We start from the raw sequence: 20,408 nt of genomic DNA, 5'->3' as shown, positions 1-20,408 counted from the left end.
CGGTTTCACTGTGAGGCTGCCAGCAGCACTAGCGGGGTCCGTGCATGTGTGCAGCAGTATCCTGGAAGACTGCTGCCAGTTGCACATGTCATGTTGACACATACCAGCCGTCTTCCAGAAAACCACTGGACAATGTTAAGAATAGCCCTGCGACTTTGGCATGGCCACGGCAAAGCCAGGTAGGGAGTGGGCAGCTCTACCATGGAGGTCCTGGTTCATGCGTTCATATACTCAAGAAACAGGCTGCCTCGGTGCTGGGACAAGAAGGATGTGCAGATGAGTTCTACGTGGAACAGCACCAATCCAGATTGGAAGACCTAATAATTTTAGGCTATTTTAGGGGTGAGTAAGGACCACCTCTGAGCAAACTCAGGGAGGCAGTGAAGGACAGGAAGGCCTGGCGCGATATGGTTCATGGGGTCATGAAGACTCAGACACGACTTAACGACTGAACAACAACAAGGAGCACCTCTAGACCCTTGAGAGATTGCATTTCCTGTTGCAAGGTTTATCAGAAATAGTGGGTGTAGCTTTTTTTTTTTTAGTTTCCTGCCAGTTGTTATATCAGCCTATACGTGCTACTACAATTCTTCGTCTTAACACTGTACCGCACTGAAATTTGTGGTGGTTGGCACCCGCCAGACTTGAATATTGTTGAGTCAATTGCTCCTCAAGGTAAACCCTGGGGCAGCGGAATGGGATGGCTAGAAATCCAAGCTCTTAGAAGCCGCTTTGACGAGCTGAAAAGGGTGGACGTTAACTTCGGTTGTGGCCCTGATAAAGGCAATTCCTCTTTCGGATTTTCTTTCTTTCCTTCTTAACTTCTCGGGTGACCTGGTTAATTGCCGACCGTAAGGACTGCAGCGGGCAGACCCGTCTTGTCACAACGTCGGTGCTTCTCGTTTCGCGTCTTCTGCAATTTTCAGTGACCATCATTGCAGCCTTTTCTGTAAGCCATTCGCAGTCAACGAAGCGCTTCCTTCTGAACGCGGAGAAGCAGGAAGAAGTTCGTAGCTCCGCTTCAAGACGGGACTCCCCCCCCCCCCGCGCGTTTTGCCGACCAGAAGAAGGGCGGAGGGAGCACCGGACGCGAAGAAGCCACGCCCTTCCCTTTAAGCCCGCCCCTCTCCTTTTGGCAGCGGGGCTCGGAGAGCTCACGACCGAGTCTCGCGGCCGAGCTAGCATCGCCGTTTCAGCGGGGGCGCGCGGGCTTGCGCTCGCCTAAATGCCTCTCCTCTCCTAGAAACGGCCCCGACGACGACGCTGGGGAGATGCTCTCCGCAGCCCACCAGTTGCTCCGAGGCTGCAAAGGGGGATGGCAAGCCCCAACTCGGATTCCGATGCTTCCGGGCCCTGCTTTTGCCGGCGGAGGGCGAAGACCAGGCGGCTGCGTTCCCCAAAGGGTCCGGTTGCAGGTGAGTTCCCGCCTAGAAACTTGTCCTCCTGGGAGCGATGGCGGATTGCGTTGCTCTCCTCTCCTGTCCCGGGTTCAGGCCTCAGGAAAGAGACTTTTTGGCGCGCGCTTCCCGCCGGGCAAGGCAGAGCTGGGCGGGCGGCGAGGCAGGCGCGTAGCTTTAACTTCTCTGGCGTTGCTCGACGAGCGTTGGAACTTGAGCCGCTCTCTGGAGACGCTGGGGCAGGAATAGGAAGGATCAAGTTGGAGTTGGCTTGGGGGGGATGGCGTGGAGGAAGCGAGCCTCCTGTCTCTTTCCCCGCCCCAGCCCAGCCCAGCCCAGCCCAGCCCGTCTGTTTTCTCAAGATTTCGCGAGTGCGATGATCATTATTTCTCACTGGAGGAGAAGACGGTCCTGACGCGGAGGAAGGAAGAAGGGCCCCTGGGCTGCTGTTCTCTGTTCTTGCAAATCCTCCGCTAACCTTTGGGATCCCTTCGCTGATACCTGAGTGTTCAAGAAAAAGCTTCCTGCCGTCCCCTTCACACGGAGAGACTCTAAACGGCCCCAGTATTCCCCCGCAAAACAAAATCCTGTGATTACGTTAAAGTTTTCCTTTCTTTTTAAAGTCAACCTGCTGTGATTCAAGTGAGTTTATTCATACAGTGCAGATCTCAAGTATATTTTCACAGAATCAGATCACGTTATTCCTGTTAGATGTTTTGGGCTGTAGTCCTAGATTATGGCTTCACTAGTGATTTGTAGCCCATTCTAGAGTTATTCAACCCTTGTTATGTTGAGCTACCAGTAATAAGGACAGCTTGAATGATCTCCAGGTGATGCTCTAAGTTGTGATAAATCGTTACCGTCACGGAGAAATGAGCTTTATTCTCCCAACGCTCCGAATTGCAATTTAGGCAGGCATATTTTAGTCTAAGTTATTGTATATTCAGCTCATGTGGTTGGTAAACTCAGAAAATTAGATTAATTCCATAAACTATGGTGTGTAAACTGTGGGTCGGTGTGTTGTGTAGAGATAGGCCTTGGTGGATTTTGTTCATTACTGATTAAAAATGTAGAAATAGATACGTATGTATGTCAGCCCATATTTGTTTTGCTCAAACAGTAGTGGAGTTTCAAACTGTAGGCATTCATCATGCAGTAATCTGTGCCTTCTGCTAAAACTAAAATAATTCATGGTTTTAGGGCAACTTCTTTCTATTAACGTACTTACAGTGGGGAAAAATTCAATAGGATATTCTTTTTGCAACAATCTGAATAATGAAGGAATGTAGAAGTATATTACATTTGACTATCGCTTTAATCTGTAGTTCTGCCTATTCTTCTAAAAGATCTCCTTGTTCATTAGGCTCCAGAACAATTAGAAATCCTATGACAAGTACTAGAAGGGGCCAATTACTTCACTTGAAGAACACTGTGATCAAAGGAAAAAGAGGAAAATCAGAACAAAATGCTTTAACAATAAGAGTACTAATGAACCACTATCCAAATTAACATTTTCCAGCACAATGTTACATGCTTTTGAAACCCAGCTGCTTATGAACTCATCGGAATTTTACTTGGCAACAATTTTATAGATAGATCTTGTCATACAGGCTAATAGGAATTCTCTCTTTGTGAGTCTCTTGGCATTTTAGGAACAAATGTGTTTGGCAGAAATTACTGCATTGTTTGGGAAAAATAGATGTGAAAGCAGCATCAAAACCTCTTTAGCTTAAAATATCTACCCACAGTATTGCTTTGGAAATTAAAAGAAAAAAATGCATGAACATGAATCCCGTAAATGACATTTTATAAATTCAAATGTGTGGAGCTCCTAGTGAGTCCTTCTAGCTATTACAGAAGGCTTTTAGCTAATATAAAAAGATTAATCTTTTTAACATTAATCCTAGATCTTATATATCCAGCATTCTTGGGATACATTATTACGTGATAGGAAGTGGAACCTGTTGTAACAGTTTATCATCCATGTAAGTTTCTACTTCATTTTCTGTTACAGGTAGTCCTTGCTTAATGACCACAGTAGGGACCAGAAAATTGGTCATTAAGCAAGTCACCATGTGACTGGACCCAATTTTACATCCTTTTTTATGACGGCCACCACAGTCATTAAGTGAATCATGTGGTTGTTAAGCAAATCACATGGTCATTAAGCAAATCCAGCTTCCCCAGTGGATGTTTTTTGCTGGAATTTGCTTAACCGGGTGATTCGCTTAACCGGGTGATTCACTTAACAACCATCGTAAAAAGGTTGCAAATTGCAATCACATGATCACGGGGGGGTCCGACAATTTGGAACAGTTGTAAGTGCGAGTACAGGTCACAAAGCACTTTCTGAGGCCGTTGTAGCTTTGAACTGTCATTAAACAGTCGTTAAGTGAGGACTACTTGTAGTATAAGTAGTTCAGTAATCATTTAAGAGTAAAATGGGATGGGCAGACTTTATGATTGTCCAGTTGGCTTTTAGTTTTATTACCCAAGGCCCCCAGACCTCCTTTTTGCAATCCTCAAAACTCCCTTTGACCATAGTTGCTGAAAATAGACAGCAGATTTTTTTCCCAGTTTAAGATGGGAAATGTGTGAGAATTTGTTTTGACTATCAGAACTAAATGGTAGCCAAAACACTTTTGCACATAAATCAGATCTTCCAGTTATTGTCTTTTGGATAGTATCATTTGGGGAGGGAAGTTATTTGTTATTTCAATATTTAAATTACTGGGAGACACAAATTCATGACAATCTACTGCAGATAAGACAGAGACCAGAATTACCTTCTTCCCATTCCTGAGTTAAAGCTCATAGGTCAGTGATCAGCAATATAGCACCAGTACTGACAGATCTCCAAAATTACTATTATGTTCTTGTGTGAGCTCATGTGAAATTTCAGGGAAGACCCTTGTAAGGGTTCAGGCAATTTCTAAAAATTGAAAAAGGGAGAGCACACTTGTACCGATGCCTGGAAAGCTTGCTGACTCCTTATATAGATAAATGAATCACAGATAGTGCTGTGTTCACACAATGGACTAAGCCACTGTTTTAACCATGGTTTCTTAAATAAAACAGGGTTTGGTTGACACATAATTAAGCCACACACTATGATTTACAACCACAGAGGCTGGGTTCTCATGTACTCTTTAAACATCTGTTTCAACTGGCATTGAAAATGCGGTTCATAAATATTAAAAGAATTCCGATCCAATACATTTTTATTGTCTAGCTTTATTCCATTTGAAGCCCTCTGGGATGGCTATTGTCTTGTAAAATAGATTTTTTTTGCAGTAGATTGGGCTGCATCCAGGTGCTTAATACTGGCTGTTGTGCTGATGTGGTAATATGCAGATCTGCAACATGCGAAGAAGAAAATTGTGCTTGTTTTTTTGATTCTGTAGCTAAAACATAAACTTGACGTTGTGAGTTCTTAAATCACTAGAGAATATCCCTAACAGCTACTGTAACCCTATAAAACCGAAGATACCCATGTTGGTCCATGGAAAAAGTTTTGAAACATTTCTCATAATAATATAGGCAATATACCCTTCTAGCCTAATACAAACTTAGCCCCCCCTTTTTCTAATTGTGCTAGATTTCAGATGTTTCAGGGTGCAGATACTGAACTGGAAAGTGCCTTGGCTAAAGCATGATGTTTACCGGGTCTAAGCTATATATTTTTTTCATCTTTACACTTTTCTCACAGGTGTATATAAACATGAATTTTCATGTTGTTTTTGAAGCAAGGTACGTGTACAGATGTATTTACAACACTATGTTTCAAGAATGATACAGATTCAAGCATTCTGGAACCAATAAGCAGAAATCTGTAAAACGCGGATAATCAGATTTACGAAGAGTCAATCTGAATTCCTCTCCTGTGTGACAGGTTACAGAAATGATTGTATGCTATTACTTTGTGAAATTTCTTTAAATTTATTTTTCTACTCAATAGCTCACCACACATCATCTCTTCTGTTTAACAATACTCTTGCTTTTGTTTAAAAAGAAATGCAGTTAAACAGGTTTTGGTATCTTCAGAAATATTCTTTGCCACATTTAAATAGGGATTAAATGAAAATGTTTCTAGCCATACCAAAAAAGGTGTGTCAGGTTTTTCTTTCAGAGTCAGACTCAATTCCCAATTGTTAGATAACTGCAGACCATGTTAAACAGTTCTTGCAACTGCTGCTTATTTTGAAGTGACTGTACACCCTTAGTAGTAACGATGTAGTGATGCATTTAGGACTTCTGCAGAAATCTAACCCTAGTTCAGTTCTTGGATACTTTGCTACTTTATATGTTAGGTCAATCACGATTTCTAATTTAATATAGATCTTGTCTTTGAAGGAGGAAAACAGTAATGGGTTCCTGATTATGGCTGTGTTTGATGTGTTAAACCTTAGAAGGCTGGTTAGCAAGTATGTGTGCATTACCATTTTAACACATCACATGATAAATCTTATTTATCTGTTAGATGACATTGTAAACTTAAGAATCATTTTAAAAAGATGTGAAGAATGGGTGCCCGTGTGCCACATTCACTCATTGGTCTTGTTTGGCTATCCACGTTGTGCAAACTCAGCCTGTGAAGAAGCAATATCAGTTTGTTACCTTAAACCATAAGGTATTAGGCAAATCCATGAAGTACTGGGATATGAAATCCTGATGCATTACCATTCATTTGCATAGGAAGATTTTAGGTTGCATTGGTTCTCCCTTCTTTCAAGCCCATCACATAGAGGAGTAGCAAAGGGGGTAGTAGGATTGGCAAAGAAAGCATGGGGAATGCTGCCTTTCAGAGGTGCTGAGCTATAACATTCCAACATCTTTCACTATTGCCAATGCTGAGTCAAGCTGCTAGAAGAGCACATTGATAACTGCAGTGTGCTCTTCATGGGGCTGCCTTGGAAGACTACCAGATGCTGTAGTTGTAAAATTCAGCAGTCCACCTTGGGTGGCACGTACGAGCCACAACATGCACTTAATACCAGGCCTGTAGGTCTGCAGTGGCTACCAGTGGGTTTCTGAGTACAATTCAAAGCGCTGGTTTTGACCTATAGAGCCCTACGCAGCTGGGCTATCAGATAACTGCAGGACATCTGCTTCAAATAGAATCCTCCAGAGAACTAGATGGTCTCCTCTGTCCTGAAATTCAGGAAGGACTATAAGACCAAGTCACTTTCTAGAGCTCTTAATGGTTAAATATGTGAATGTAAGTGTAATCTTAGTAGCAATTATAATATTACTACAAATGTATTTTGTGGGGAGTTTTAATATATATTGTCAACAGCCATGAGTCATATGGAAGTCAACAGGATAAATATGTAATCAGTAAATACAAATGGAGGGGTTCTTCGTTTCTGCTGTAAAGTTTATACTTTCTGAGGGATGGAGGGACATCCTTTGAGATTTTTCATGATTAGTTAAGTTAGTGGGGCCATGATAATCAGAGCTGTAGTTGAAAACTTCTGGTTAGCACCATGTGGGAAAAGTGGGTTATGTACTACAGGGCCTACAGATGTTTAGGGAATATTAGAAAATAATAGTGAAAATATTGGCATAAGAGTAGCTACCAAAAGCAAAGAGAAATGAAAAAGTATACTCAAATGAATTCATTTATGGGGTCCTAGCACAACAAGCTTGAGAAAATTTGGTTTATGCTAAAGCCAGTGTTGTCTAAAAGATATTTCAGAAGAAAAAGTGTTAAATTAGAAGGCAATGGAATATTCTGTTAAATGCAGTAAAATAAGAAATTGTATCTTTAGCTCTGAAAGATTTTTTTTTAAGTGCAGTTGAGCTCAGAATCAATATTTTGACATAATAGCCTTTTTTTAATTCTTTCCGCATTTTAGTGGAAACAAGATATGGAGTAAGTAATATTTGCACATTTTACACTTTCCTGACATTCGGAGATGAAAACAATTAACTTCAGAGTTATGTAAACTGATATAGATATTAATACATCTATGCAAGCCCATCACTTAGATTGTGCAGCACCTTAAGAAGCATCCCATATTATTTCAATATACGTTTTTGTACCATAACTGCTGTGATAACATTCTTTTATCAACATAAATGTAATACTGCTTTACTGGTTAGAAAAACTGGAGACCAGTTACCTCTTAGATATGTGGAGAAATTCCCTTTCCTATCCTATTTCTCCCCTTGAAGGTTAATTGAAGGTGCCTCAGTCCAAGGTGTCAGACTTCAAACCATGTTTTCACATTCTTGGCTTAAGAACTTAATAGCATTGATACTTGCTCAACCCTGACTAGGGGAGGAATTTGTTCCACAGTGTAAGGAGTACATACTCTGAAACTGGCTGCAAATTTGCAGCCATGGTTAGTATGACTGTGTCATGTACATCAGCATAATAAACCTAGCCCTGCCCCAAATACCCTACCAGATTCCTATCCTAAATCTGTTCTCACATAGATCAAACACATAGTAGTCTGAGATGATTTTCATTTTTTCCCCACAGCTTACCATCCTTATGACAATTATAGGTGGAAATGTCAAAGCTACTGTTGGGGTAATCATCTTTAAAATGTCTTATTTAATGAGTTAACATTGGTTTTATTGCAAGGTTGCCTTTTTAAGTAATTTGTAAGAAGTTTCTGTTACAAATCATGTCTGTTGCTGATTCTTGTAATATTAGCATAGCGGTCATAGCAAAATCTGTCTAGAGCATCTGGTACATTATTCTTATGTATTAAAAATAATCTTAATACTTACTGGGCTGTTACTACATCACATCAGAAACTGGTTTTAAAACAGTGAACCTACCCTTACATATTATAAGCAATGTTCTGTGAGCCTAGCCATCCTGGCTAGTTAATAAAGCAGGGTTAAATCATGATTTAGTGTGATATATTAGTCCAGTCATTGTGTTTGCAGATTATGGATTGTGCCTTGACATGCTGGTTTATCCAGTCAATGATGATTAAACAAACCATGACTTAATACTGTGCACAAACTAGGCCATTTTATATTCTAGTGTTATGCTATGGTCAGGGCTTATTAATGAAGTAATTATGTACATTTCAGTACTTCTGTGAAATCCATGTATGTGCGAGAAAGGGAATTATAATTTGGTATCTGAGTAGAGCCCCCCCTTTTTTTCCTACAGTATCTCCTGTAATATTGCCAAGCTTTCAACGAACGGGCAAAATCGTTGAATGTTACCATTTAAAATGCGAGCAAGACTTACATTAAGATGTTACATTTTTATAAGAATAGGGAGAAAAGCCATAAAAGATGAACCTGTACTAAGTTTTTTCCTTGCCATTTCAGTGTTCGTGTGGATGTTCTGACTTCTGGACCTATTGTAAAAGCCACTAGCATACTTTGAGGTTTTGCTTTGCAATTTATGAGGCTTGAAACTGGGGAAAAAATATTCTAGGCAAAATTAGTCCTACTATAGATTCCAGCGTGCCACAGTTTTTCTTGACATTTTCCCAGCTTACTGCTGCTGGATAATAATGTGTTTGAAAAATAAAGCCCAGTATTTCCATTCAGGTGGCATCTTCTGAGGACCTGATGTACAGTAGGACCATTTTTCTGTTTCTCAGAGATTTCTAAGTGTTACCAAATAATTGTACAGTATCAAGGCCACGTCTCAGGATATTTCAGGATGTTTTCCACAGTCATTTCTGTGACCAGAGTTTGCTAAACCCATTGTATGCCTGTCCAGTTAGTATTTTGTTAATGTGCTGTTACCCCACTGAGTTCATTTTCTAATGGATTTTACCTGGTTTTTTTAGTAGGTAGGCATAGCTGAATCCGTGATATACTGGACCCACAAAGCATTTTAGATTTGTTATTTCACCTCTAATCAAGGTATGAAATCAACTATCTATACCACATTGTCTAGTCCCCTTTAAAAACAACTTTTTAACTGCTGGGAAGTGGTCAAATTGTCTTAACATATTTTCAGAGGTGACAATGAGTATCTTGTTACTCATATTACCCAGTCACAAAGTAGTCTGGCTTGTGCAATGTTTCTTAGTTTGACAGATATGTCAGTGAACAATTCATTTTCCATAATGTTTTTTTCTGGTAGTAGTGAACTTTGAACCATCTCTACCTGCAACCCACCTCCAGTAAAACATGAGTTAATATGTGCTGAATAAGATTTGCCATCTGTTTTCAAGATTATAGTGACTTCTGTTTGCCATGTTCTTTTCACAAAAAGTAATGCAGGCTTTCACTTCTGTCTGTGATGTATAAATTATACATTTCATCTGGTTCATATGCATGTTGAGCATTTTAAATGCAGATTTTGGTATATAAAAAAACAGCCCAATACAAATTAACACATTTGTGTGTAAACAAATGCAATCATCCTTTTTTCCAGAATATTGCAGCATTTGAAGAAAGCAATCAGATCATCTCATTTCTATTACAAGGGATTTGCCTGCTTCAGCACTTCTGACAATATCTATTCCCCTTTTGCTTTTTTTCTTCAATATAATGGGATTGAAAGTGGCATACTGCCATCACAGTTTGTTTGGCTGGAAGAAAGGAATGCTGCTATTTTCAAATGAAAAATATTTGCTTATTCGTAACTTTAATTATATAACAATATTGTAACCATCTCAGTTTTTCTTGGAATTAGCTGCAGAAGCCCAACCTTTTGAAAATAATTTACAAAAGCAAAATGGTCTGAAAAAATAAATAATAAAAATCATGAATATGTCGCCAGCCAAATAAATATTCCTGTTGAATGTTCTGGCTAGTACATTTTTAACAATTTGGGGTGGGCATTTTCCATTCTTGATTCTTCTCTGAAAAAATGTTGATTCTTTTGCAAATCTTTATGCTACCCTAATATCATCTTAATGTGTTTAGATGGTCTTTCTGGCTTAGTAAAAATTATCATTCAGACTGAGTATGGTATTAATATATATGAACTATCAAATGTCACAGGATTATTTTGTTCAGCAGTATCTAAAATTCACTGTATGCAGAAGGGAGCTGATGTAGAGCATTAGTTGGCAGTCTGACAGCTAGAAGTTGCTTGGTTCTGCAATCTGCCCTGATTCTCCTCTAGTGCTGTATTGTATATTGGTGAAAGCAGTGTGGAAATCTCTCCTGTGGACTTGAAGGATCAGGAAACAGAATCCAGAACTCCTTGTTGCTTCTGAGAAGGAGTAATGCTTCTTAAGTTTATTCATCATAATGATACAATGATTGCAGGTGTTGCTACTGGGCTGTTGTATTTTTCATAAGAACCTTCCACTAGCTGAAATTGGACCTGCATTAGAGAGCATTTAGAAACTACCTCAACTTCAGTTCTGTACATAAGTGGAACAGTGCAAGTGCAGTATTAAATTGGAGATGGATTTGCTGCAGTGTCCTCATTCTGTGGCATAATGAAATATCTATCTGGGTTTCCGTTTGGCTGGGTTTGCCTAGATAGCCTTCCCAGATTTGGATTCGATTGAGAAGAGATGCTTTGGAACATGCTGAACTATCAACGCAGCATCTGTGTCTGGCTCATTAAAGCAGTTGAGCTTTTTTTCCAACACTGTGATTTTTGTGGAAGCCTTATCGCAGCAGCCGCACAACTCTGAAACAGCTGCAGCTGCTTTAATGGGTTGTAGACAGGTGCTATGTTCCAAAACACTTCCTCCACTCTAAATCTAAAGCATGACAGAATTCAAATTAACAAGGATTAATGTTGAAAGGCAAGGAATAGGAGAGTTGAAGAGAAAACAAGCTCATTTGGTCATATCCTGGAACTGCAACAATTAATCATTGCCAGTTAGAATAAAAAGAGTAGAGAAGAAGAATGAAGCTGGTGTCTCAGCAAAGTTGGTGGTGAAGGCCTTACTTTCTATATTTTCCTGATAGTTAAATGCTCCAGATTGGCTGTCTGTATAAATAAATTGTATGCCTTTTCTTTTTGCTTGACTGTGTAGTATGTAGGCCGTGGAAAGCTGAAAGGCCCACAGATTGTAAGTAAGAAGAAATGTAAAAGTTTATTCTTGCACTTGGGCCTTAGTCTGGTCATGTCCTATGGAACCTTGTAAAAATTGGTGCGCCTCATTGTTATTGATTTAATTCTTTAAGTTATTATTTGTTTTCATTGCACTATTTTATTTTGTGTATTTTGGAGGTCGTAAGCCATCCTAAAAGCCTTAGGGTAATGGGTAGGCTTTAAATAGTTTACTTAATTAAAAGATTGTTCAATCTCTTGATAATGCAAGGAATCAACTTCTATAGTGTCTGTGCCTGGTGGACTTACTATTTTTATATGGTAATTTTATTAAAAATTACAATAAAAACAGTACAAACTAATACAAACTAAAAAAGATAAAAGAAGAAAAAAAATGGAGCAGAAAAGAAAAAGAAAATAGAAAAGAAAGAAAAAGAAAAGAAATATATAAAGAAATGACTTTCCCCATTATCACAAGTATAAACAATTTTAGTAACTTATCACCTTCTCTTAATATACAACAAATGATCCCTTCTTCCCGTATGCCATCTCTTATCTATAAACAAATCCATAAAGTTGAGTCCCTGGTGCTCTCTGAGCTTGGTTGTTTGGCTGAAGATGTTTCATTACTCGGCTAGGTAACATCATCAGTGCAAGTGAGTGTGGGGCTTGCTCCCTGTTTATATACAGTAGCTTGCCCTGCCAGTGTTGGTGGGGCTGTGGTTTTCTCTTTGGTGGTTTTTTGATTAGGGTATTGTTTTCTGCTTGATTATATGTCTGCTTGATTGTTTGTCTCTTCGGTAGTTCCTTGATTAGAGTATATAAATATGTTATCTATTTTAATCTTGATCAAATAAACCAACTTTATATTCTTTCCTTTATTTATTTTAAGTTCTTAAACTTGTATTTAAAACTTACTTTGCTAAGGATGGAAGGAAACTCACTCAGTGCTGTAAAACGCTAACCTAACCTCTGACTCTCATGTAGAATTTTCTAGCATAGGGTGGCTAGATCTAGGCTTAACCATACTTAGAACAAATTCACCCAAATCAATGGGCTATAAGTTATTAATGAATTATAGGTGTTCCTTTTCTTGATGCAGATTGTGTAAACTCTCTTGAGAAATAATTCATTAATATTTGATGCAGGCTGTATAAGCTTTCTTGATAAATAATATTTTAAAAAACTCTTTAGTTCTTAATAATCAGAACTGTGGTATTTCTACATGAATAAATATGGTAAGACTAACGAAGAGCCAAATAATATCATTTATGGCATAGTATTCCTATATTTGAAAGCATATATCATGATCTTGTAGCTTGACATTTAATGCAATTGTAAGTAATTAATATTTCATTGAAAAAGGATAGCTGCTCACTTTGATTTAAGGCTGAGTTTTATTATTTTCCTGTGACAGTATTTTTCAATGGTTCTGCAATCATGAACTACTAAAAAACATTCAGAAAATGTGGGGACCACCCAATTAAACAAGGATTTAACAAGGATTCAAGTGCATGGAAGTTCACCTTTTTGTGAATAAGATAATGGTTATGGTTGCATTTGCCTCCCCCCACCAGTTCATTTTTAAAGGCCTTTTAAAATTAAATTTTGTAGCCAAATCTCCAAAATTAAGTAATCAACCTTTGAATTATATCATAATATGAGTATATCATCATAATAACACTGCGTAGCAAAAGCTAGTGAAGAATACAGTGATACCTCGGGATACGAACGCCTCTGCTTGCGAATTTTTCGGGTTACGACCAGCTCTGGCCCCAAAATTTTACCTCGGTTTGCGAACTCCGCCTCGGGGTACGAGCCATTTTCCGCCCGTGCCACGTGGTCCGCGGCCATTTTCTGCCCGTGCCACGTGGTCCACGGCCATTTTTCCGCCCGTGCCACGTGGTCCGCGGCTGTTTTTCCGGCCCTGCCGCGTGGTCCGTGGCCGTTTTCGCGCCGCGCCGGGCTGTTTTCGCGCCGCACCGCGCCGCGCCGTTTTCGCGCCGCGCCGCGCCGGGCCGTTTTCGCACCGGGCCGGGCCGTTTTCACGCCGCGCCGCGCTGCACCCGGCCATTTTCGCGCCGCACCACGCCGCGCCCGGCCGCTTTCCGTGTGGTCCATGGACGCCAGAACGGATTAACGGTAATTACATTGAACCTTATGGGAAATTGCCTCAGGTTGCGACCAAATTCGGGTGGAGGGCGGAACGGATTAACCGGATTTACATTGAACCCTATGGGGAAATTTGCCTCGGGGTGCGACCAAATTCAGAGGGCGGAACGGATTAACCGGATTTACATTGAACCCTATGGGGAAATTTCCTTCGGGTTACGACCAACTCGGGATACGCCCAGAGTCACGGAACGGATTAAGTTCGTATCCCGAGGTACCACTGTATCACAGTGACATAGGTGGTAACAAATCTGAAATATAAATAAATAAATACATAAATAAATAAAATATTCTTCAGTAGAGATCTTTGAATGGTGGAGGGTGGGGTGAGTGGAATTCCAGTTTTAGATATTTATTGTTATAATTCATATTTACATTGTGTAAATGTAAACTGCGTGAGATCAGAATTCCACTTAGCACAGCACATGTGGACTCACAGCCAGTAACTTTGCTTAGCCCCTGTTGTTAGGTTTCTGAAAGTTAGTGTTTTTGTTGCTGTTTCTGCTATCAGACACTTTAGAGTACCAGTCTGCTGACACTTGGGACTTGTGGGGACTGAGGCAACTGAAGGCTCTAATCAGCTGACTGTCAGTCCCTGTGGGAAGGCAGGGCCAAGGTGGCGAGTGAACTCTTGCCAGCCGACTTGCGGGGAGGCCAAACTCAGGCACCAACTGAACATTGGACCATGAATACAGGAAACTGCAAAGGACCATCTGGAGGACCTCTGCAGACCCACATTTGACTCCCTTACTTGTTTGGTCATTCCATGTTATAGCCTGCCATTTTGACCTTATCTGTATCTTTGTTTTATAGATTCTGATATCACTGTTAGTTATTGTTGGTGTTTGGTCACAACTTCCTTGAAGTGTACACTACTTTCAAAAATCCTTTGAAGTTTATATTGCAATTAACTTGGTTGATTTGGGGAACTTTCCTTGGGATTAAAGCTTTCCTTCAGGCTTACAAAAGCATAGATACTGTAGGGTGGGCGCATGGTAATCAGGCTGCAAAGAGCCCGAACAGATGAACGCATGCCTGCAGAGATTCACCATTCCCTTGGCAATAGAGTTCACCCAGAGTTAATTATGGGTTTGTGAAAATCAAGAAATCCAGCCCCAAATGAAATTTTGTAACAGACATTTCCAATTCTTAGTATAAATTCTTAGTATTTATAGCAGCAGTGAGCAGGGAGCTTTTTTTCTGGTAATGAAAGTCACTTCAGGCAACTAATACAATAGCTTCAGAGTGAAGGTTATTTGAAACACAAACATCATTTCTGTTTATGTGAATTTTTTATGGTGTTCTGTTTCATTTCTCAACAAAGTTTTGCTTTTGTAAAGAAAGTAGAGTAAAATTTATTCATAATTTCAGATGATAGTTTGACCCTATCTGTTTCTGTGTTTTTTTCATAATTAAGTAACTTTAATTTAGAATATTATTTTAAAATTAATTGCATTGTTGATTATTTTGTTTTGTTGGTTTTATTTTTATTTGTTGTACACCATGCTCAGTTTCCATGGATTGGGTCTGTCTAGAAATATTGTTAAATAAATAAATAAAATGAAATAAAGTCACTAGTATTTTTGTACTGGAATTAACTTTATAGTATCTTCAAGCACAGTTCAAGAAGTTGGTTTCAACTTTTCAGCTTGACCCAAAATATCTGGCTCATCTTAAAACATGGTTGGGAAGGTATGTGAAAATTATTGTCTTAAGGAGACTTTGTACATAATGAATTCAAACATACTGTGCAAATTGGGGAAATGTTATCTTTAGATGCATTTTAATTTTAGATTGGTCTATCAGTGGTCCATTTAATTTGGATGTCCATTAAAGACCAACATAATATCAACAGGCAAAAGGATATTCTTAGGCAGATTGAATGACTTTGATCTTAAATCAATTTCACTGGGTTCCTGTTTATTTTTATACCCAGTTCAGTATGCTGGAAATATCTTTCGAGGCAGCAAATGGTTAGGAAGGAGTTACCTCTTTCTCCTATATTATCTGTTCCAAAATACGATCAATGACAGAAGCATTTCTGTGGAGGTTCTGAGGCTCTGAGATGTTGAAATCCATTATTACTGTTCTGTTAGAATTTGGTTATCTTTTTGAGTGGGTGTTTAATGTATAATATTTCTGCCTTTTTCTTGCTTAAGAGTTTTTAGAATGACTTAAACTTCCATTGATTTATGTTTATATTTCACTCCTCAGAGTATAGAGCAAAGTGTACCACATAAATGATAGTGTCATTACATAATGTTCTCTAATATTTAAAATAGTTCTATTAATGACCTCCTTATTTTTCTGTTGGGGTCTTAGGAAGGCAGACTGGGGACTTCATCAGACCTAAGGAACTAAGTTGGGGCAGATACTGTGGGGTAGCGCTACACGGAGAAAGTAGTATTCCGTGGCACATTGAAATGTTCCAAATGTAGATTCTCAGGTCTTTGCTATTACTGTTTTCATTATTTCAGTCACAGCTAACAACTTGAAATGTAATTAAATATATTTTAAATGTGCTTGGTTGGGCTGAGACACCAAGGCAGGCCCAACAGTAAAAAGTTCTCCTTCCTAAATTTGGAGAGAGATATCATGTAAAGAGAACTATAAAAGCATTGTCTGTGCAGAATCAAGGCTTGTTTTGTTTTTGACAATATCAGAGTTCCATTATGTATTCCTGTTACTATATACTCCCTGACTGTTCGGACTGACCTGGAGGAGAGATTTTGAAGAGGAAAAATGCTTCTCATGGAGCAGCTAAGAGGGACAAGTGAAGAACTATGTAAAATAATGATTTTATCAGAAAATCTATAAATTTGGTACTCTAACAACAACTGACTCAGTCCTATATAAAATCAGCTTCTTTTTGCAAAAACAAGAAAAGTTAAATGTCTTATTAATTCACTTTTTAATATATTGAAACATTATTAGTTTTATTTTTCATAAAATTATATGCCACAACCATAATTGCCAGTGCAGATTGATAATGAAGAAAAATTCCCTCTTCTCAGAACTAGAGGTAAACATATACAAAGAAAGAACAAAGGTAAATTCTTGGTAATAAAGCTTCTCAGTAGATGTTATGCATTTTTTATTGGAGGGGAGGGACTTTTAAAACAACACACTTGTGAATTATTAGCACTGAGGATTAGGCAGGTCTGCCCAATATAGCAGTATTATAAATATGAAATTCATGGTTTGAAAATAATTTGATATGGCATCTCTAATTATGCATGACCAAGTATCCTTTTAAAAAGCGCTGTTTTCATTTTGAAATGATCGCAATTAGCAAGTCATATGATCTGACTTAAATAAAATGTAATGTCATTTCAGATGTCATTTCAAATGTTTTCAGAGTAGTGCAGAAAGCCTGCAAACGTTGCATAATGGGTATGTTTTTGGAAAATAATGGTCATCATGCAGTGGCTTACAACCCAGTTAGTCATAATATTTGGTATTCGGTCATGTGGCGAATAATCCCCCTTTTTTCCTGTGGAGCTTGTAGCATGAAATGTCACTCTAACCAGTGCCTTAGTTTAAGAAGAACTGAAAACAAAGAAAGGGATGTTTATGACAAGGGGTTAGAATTGCCTTGCTCTGGTGCTCTGTTTCAAAAAATCATGCTTTTCTGTCAGGACAAGTTGCGAACCAAGCGATAGAGGCTTAAATGTTCAGAATTGTAGTGAGAGAATTAAGATGGAACCAGATTACAATCAGGCCTTGCTTATTGTGGAGTCTCCAGAGGAAAAACTGAGCTGTACATGAAAATGGAACAATTGGGTACAAGAATGAAAGAATTCTACAGTTAAATACAACAGTTGAGCTACCCCCTTCTTTAATTAGCAAATGAACAGACATTTTTGAATTATTTCCAAAGCTCCTTTTTGCTGAATTGTAAAACAAAGCCAGTATCTTTTATATGAGCTTTAATTTGTTGTTGTTTTTAAAACCATTTTTATTTGTTGTAGAAGCATTTGCTTTTCTTACTGGTGGTGCATATAAATACCTTATGAATAAAAATGTCATGGAATTTATCGTTAGAAATTTCAAACGGATAGTTCTTTTCATTTGAATGAAGTCAAGAAAATCAGGCGATGTGATTTCTTTATTGTATCTAATGTACTGGCTATCGCCTCATTATTGGTTTACTTCAAAATACTGTTTCTGACTTTTCTTTCTTTCTAGTAAAAGTGCATTTCTTTTATTTACCTGAATAGACGTCCTTCAGTAGGCAGTGTGAGAATTACATCAAGAGCCAGCAGTTCCCAGTGCAGAGATGGGGACTACATAGCCAGTCAGCCCCACTCAGCTTCAGGGTCATGAAGTACATAGCAAAATATCTGCTGGAACATAGCAGGAAGAAAAGCAACAGGATTGTTATGCCATAGGGTTTGAGAGGGAATTTCCATCCACTGTCTGAAAAAGAGCAATAACTGTTTTATAGATTTATAGATCCTTATCCACACAGGCTGTGTCATGTGTTTGAGAGTTTCTACTAGGTATAAATTTAGAGACACTGTTGGACAACGCCTTCGCAGCTTGATACATTTGGCTATCAACCTGAAATGTATGAAGCTCTTTTTTACCAATTCCTCTTTTTTTTAAAAAATAAAACTCTTAAGTGTTCTTAATTGAAAAAGTTATATTGACTTTAACATAGTTGGCTTAATGCTTAAGTATATTCTAGCAAGCATAAAGTACAGCTGCTTTATATTAGTAATGTATAGATTGATGAATAGCTAAATGAGTAAATACTCAACCAAATACATTTGGAGGGGGAAGGTTCATAACCTGAAATTAAAAGGATAATTTGACAAATAATCTCATCATCCTTAAGCTAGGGATAGAGATCCCCTAGGTTTGTTCTAGGGTTACTTCCTTGGTGTCAGTCACTGACCTTGAGAAACCCAGTCTTTTGCTCCATCACCAGATCGTTCCATGGGTCTTTGATAACAGAAAACAGGCAACCCTTTTGTATGCTATGAGAGACCGCAGAGTTATCAGGGATGGAGGGGCATTTGGCAAGGATCTTCACCTGAGCTCTAGAGAGTGAAAGATCTTGATAACTGGAGGTTCCACATCCCTGTTTCACATTTTTATTCTACCAAATGTTGAAGACATTCTGCTTTTTGTTAGCAGCACTGAGAGTTACTTGCGCTGACCTGACATTTGGTGATTTTTGTAACATTTGAAAAGAAAATGTGTTAACTTCAACATGTAACCTCATAAAAGTTGGAAATAAGTGCTTCTTTTCAAAATTTCAGATTTTATTCTTGCCTGAAGACAATTTCTTGTGCATGAAACTCCAAGCCTGGCTTCTCTTGAGGTCACTACTGTGGATAGGCTTATGTGTCAGAAAAATGGAAGTAGATGGCAAATAAAGCCTCCATCACTTGCTCACTTTCTCATGCTGGTAACTGCTATGCCATCTTCTGTGAAAAGTGACATAATTATTTATTATATGTTCTCTTTTGCACAGTGTGCTACTGACTAGAAAGGACTAAATGCAAAGTCTTGCCTGCTCCATTTATATGTATAACTGGAATTAAATAATGAAACCAGTAGGAGGTAGATCCACATATACCAACCAAAGTTATTATTGAATCATTCCAGAATGCAACAGTCTGGTGAAGCTAGATGGAATGCCTCTGATTATTTTTTCATATTTCTTTATATTTTTTATTATATGAATCATACATTTTAACATTTGGCTAGCATAAAACATGCATCCGATTGAAGGAGGCAGGTAGTCGTAGTGATGGGAACTTTCTCCTGATAAGTCTTGAGGAAAAAATTCTGCCAAGTGCAGTCCTTCCAGGAAATTCCTGACTTGCTGACGGCATTCTCCTTCAGAGGGAGATCAGCTGTTCTTGACTTGATTTTATCAGTAAGGAGGACTGGAACCAGTAGCAGTACCAGGAACACGGGCAAAGTAACACTGTAATGCTAGAGTTGCTTTCAAAGGAAGCTAAAACAGCATACAGTACTCAAACACATATCTCAGATTTCAAAAAAGCAAATTCTAATAATCAGATTTTAATCAGAACAGTGGCAAGTAGGATTCCATGACAGGAGTAACTCAGGATGGGTAGAAGTTCGTAAACAAAGAGATACTATAAATACAATTGTAAACAATTACAATAGTAGGGAAAATAGAAGGCAGCAGAAAAACCAGTGTGACTTACACAAAAAGCTTAGTAGATTGCTGAAAATGAAAAAAGATTACATTAAATGGAAAGAGGGCTAGGTATAAAGGAAGATTACAGACAGGTTACCTAGAAATGTAGAATCGGTATCAAGAAAACTAAAGCTTGGAATGAACAAATATGGAATAGACTGATTGACATTGATCGCTTGAAGGATTCTGGAGTGATTCATAAAGAAATTGTTTTGAACTGAAAAAAAGTATGTACTGATGAGTGGAAATTGCCTTTGGGCTGCTAAAACAAAATGTCAGATACAGATAGCTGTTTTACAGGGAAACATGCAGACAAATGTAATTTAGTGGTGGCAGTTGACTGCATCTGTGAGCTAGCTTGGCTGTGCTAGCTGTGCTCTGAAAAAAACATGCTGGTAATCCTGAATTTTTAGGCCCCAATTATAATTACTTCATGCACTATGTCTGCTCTTTTTATGGCTGTATATGTTTCTAAATTCCATTTAAACAGAGTTATGTACCTAGCATGGACTGGTAGCAGTTAAATCCAGATTCTTCCTTATAACCTAAATATGGGAATTGACACAGATATGCATTTACAGGTAGTCCTCACTTAACAATGGTAATTGGTTCTGGAATTTCTGTTGCTAAGTGATGCAGTCATAAAGCACAATGTTATGTGACTGCCTCACTTAGTGACAGCAGTCCTGTTGCTGTCATTAAGCGAGGATCG

The 20,408-nt window shown here is 38.6% G+C and overlaps 1 protein-coding gene across 1 annotated transcript in view; it reads left to right on the top strand.

Annotated features, from left to right (window-relative positions):
- Positions 1-1,109: 1,109 nt before the first annotated feature.
- Positions 1,110-20,408, top strand: part of MCUB (mitochondrial calcium uniporter dominant negative subunit beta) — a 39,332-nt gene continuing 20,033 nt past the window's right edge. The window contains exon 1 of the mRNA XM_025172689.2: positions 1,110-1,415. Within this exon, the coding sequence (XP_025028457.2) occupies positions 1,272-1,415 (144 nt within the window). The 5' untranslated portion in view covers positions 1,110-1,271. The remainder of the gene's footprint in view (positions 1,416-20,408) is intronic.

Source organism: Python bivittatus, unplaced genomic scaffold, assembly GCF_059951505.1.
Source record: "Python bivittatus isolate LINGU-HERP-01145 unplaced genomic scaffold, Pbiv_v1 ctg000070_np1212, whole genome shotgun sequence".
Lineage (NCBI taxonomy): Eukaryota > Metazoa > Chordata > Lepidosauria > Squamata > Pythonidae > Python > Python bivittatus.
This window is presented reverse-complemented; position numbering and strand designations above follow the sequence as displayed.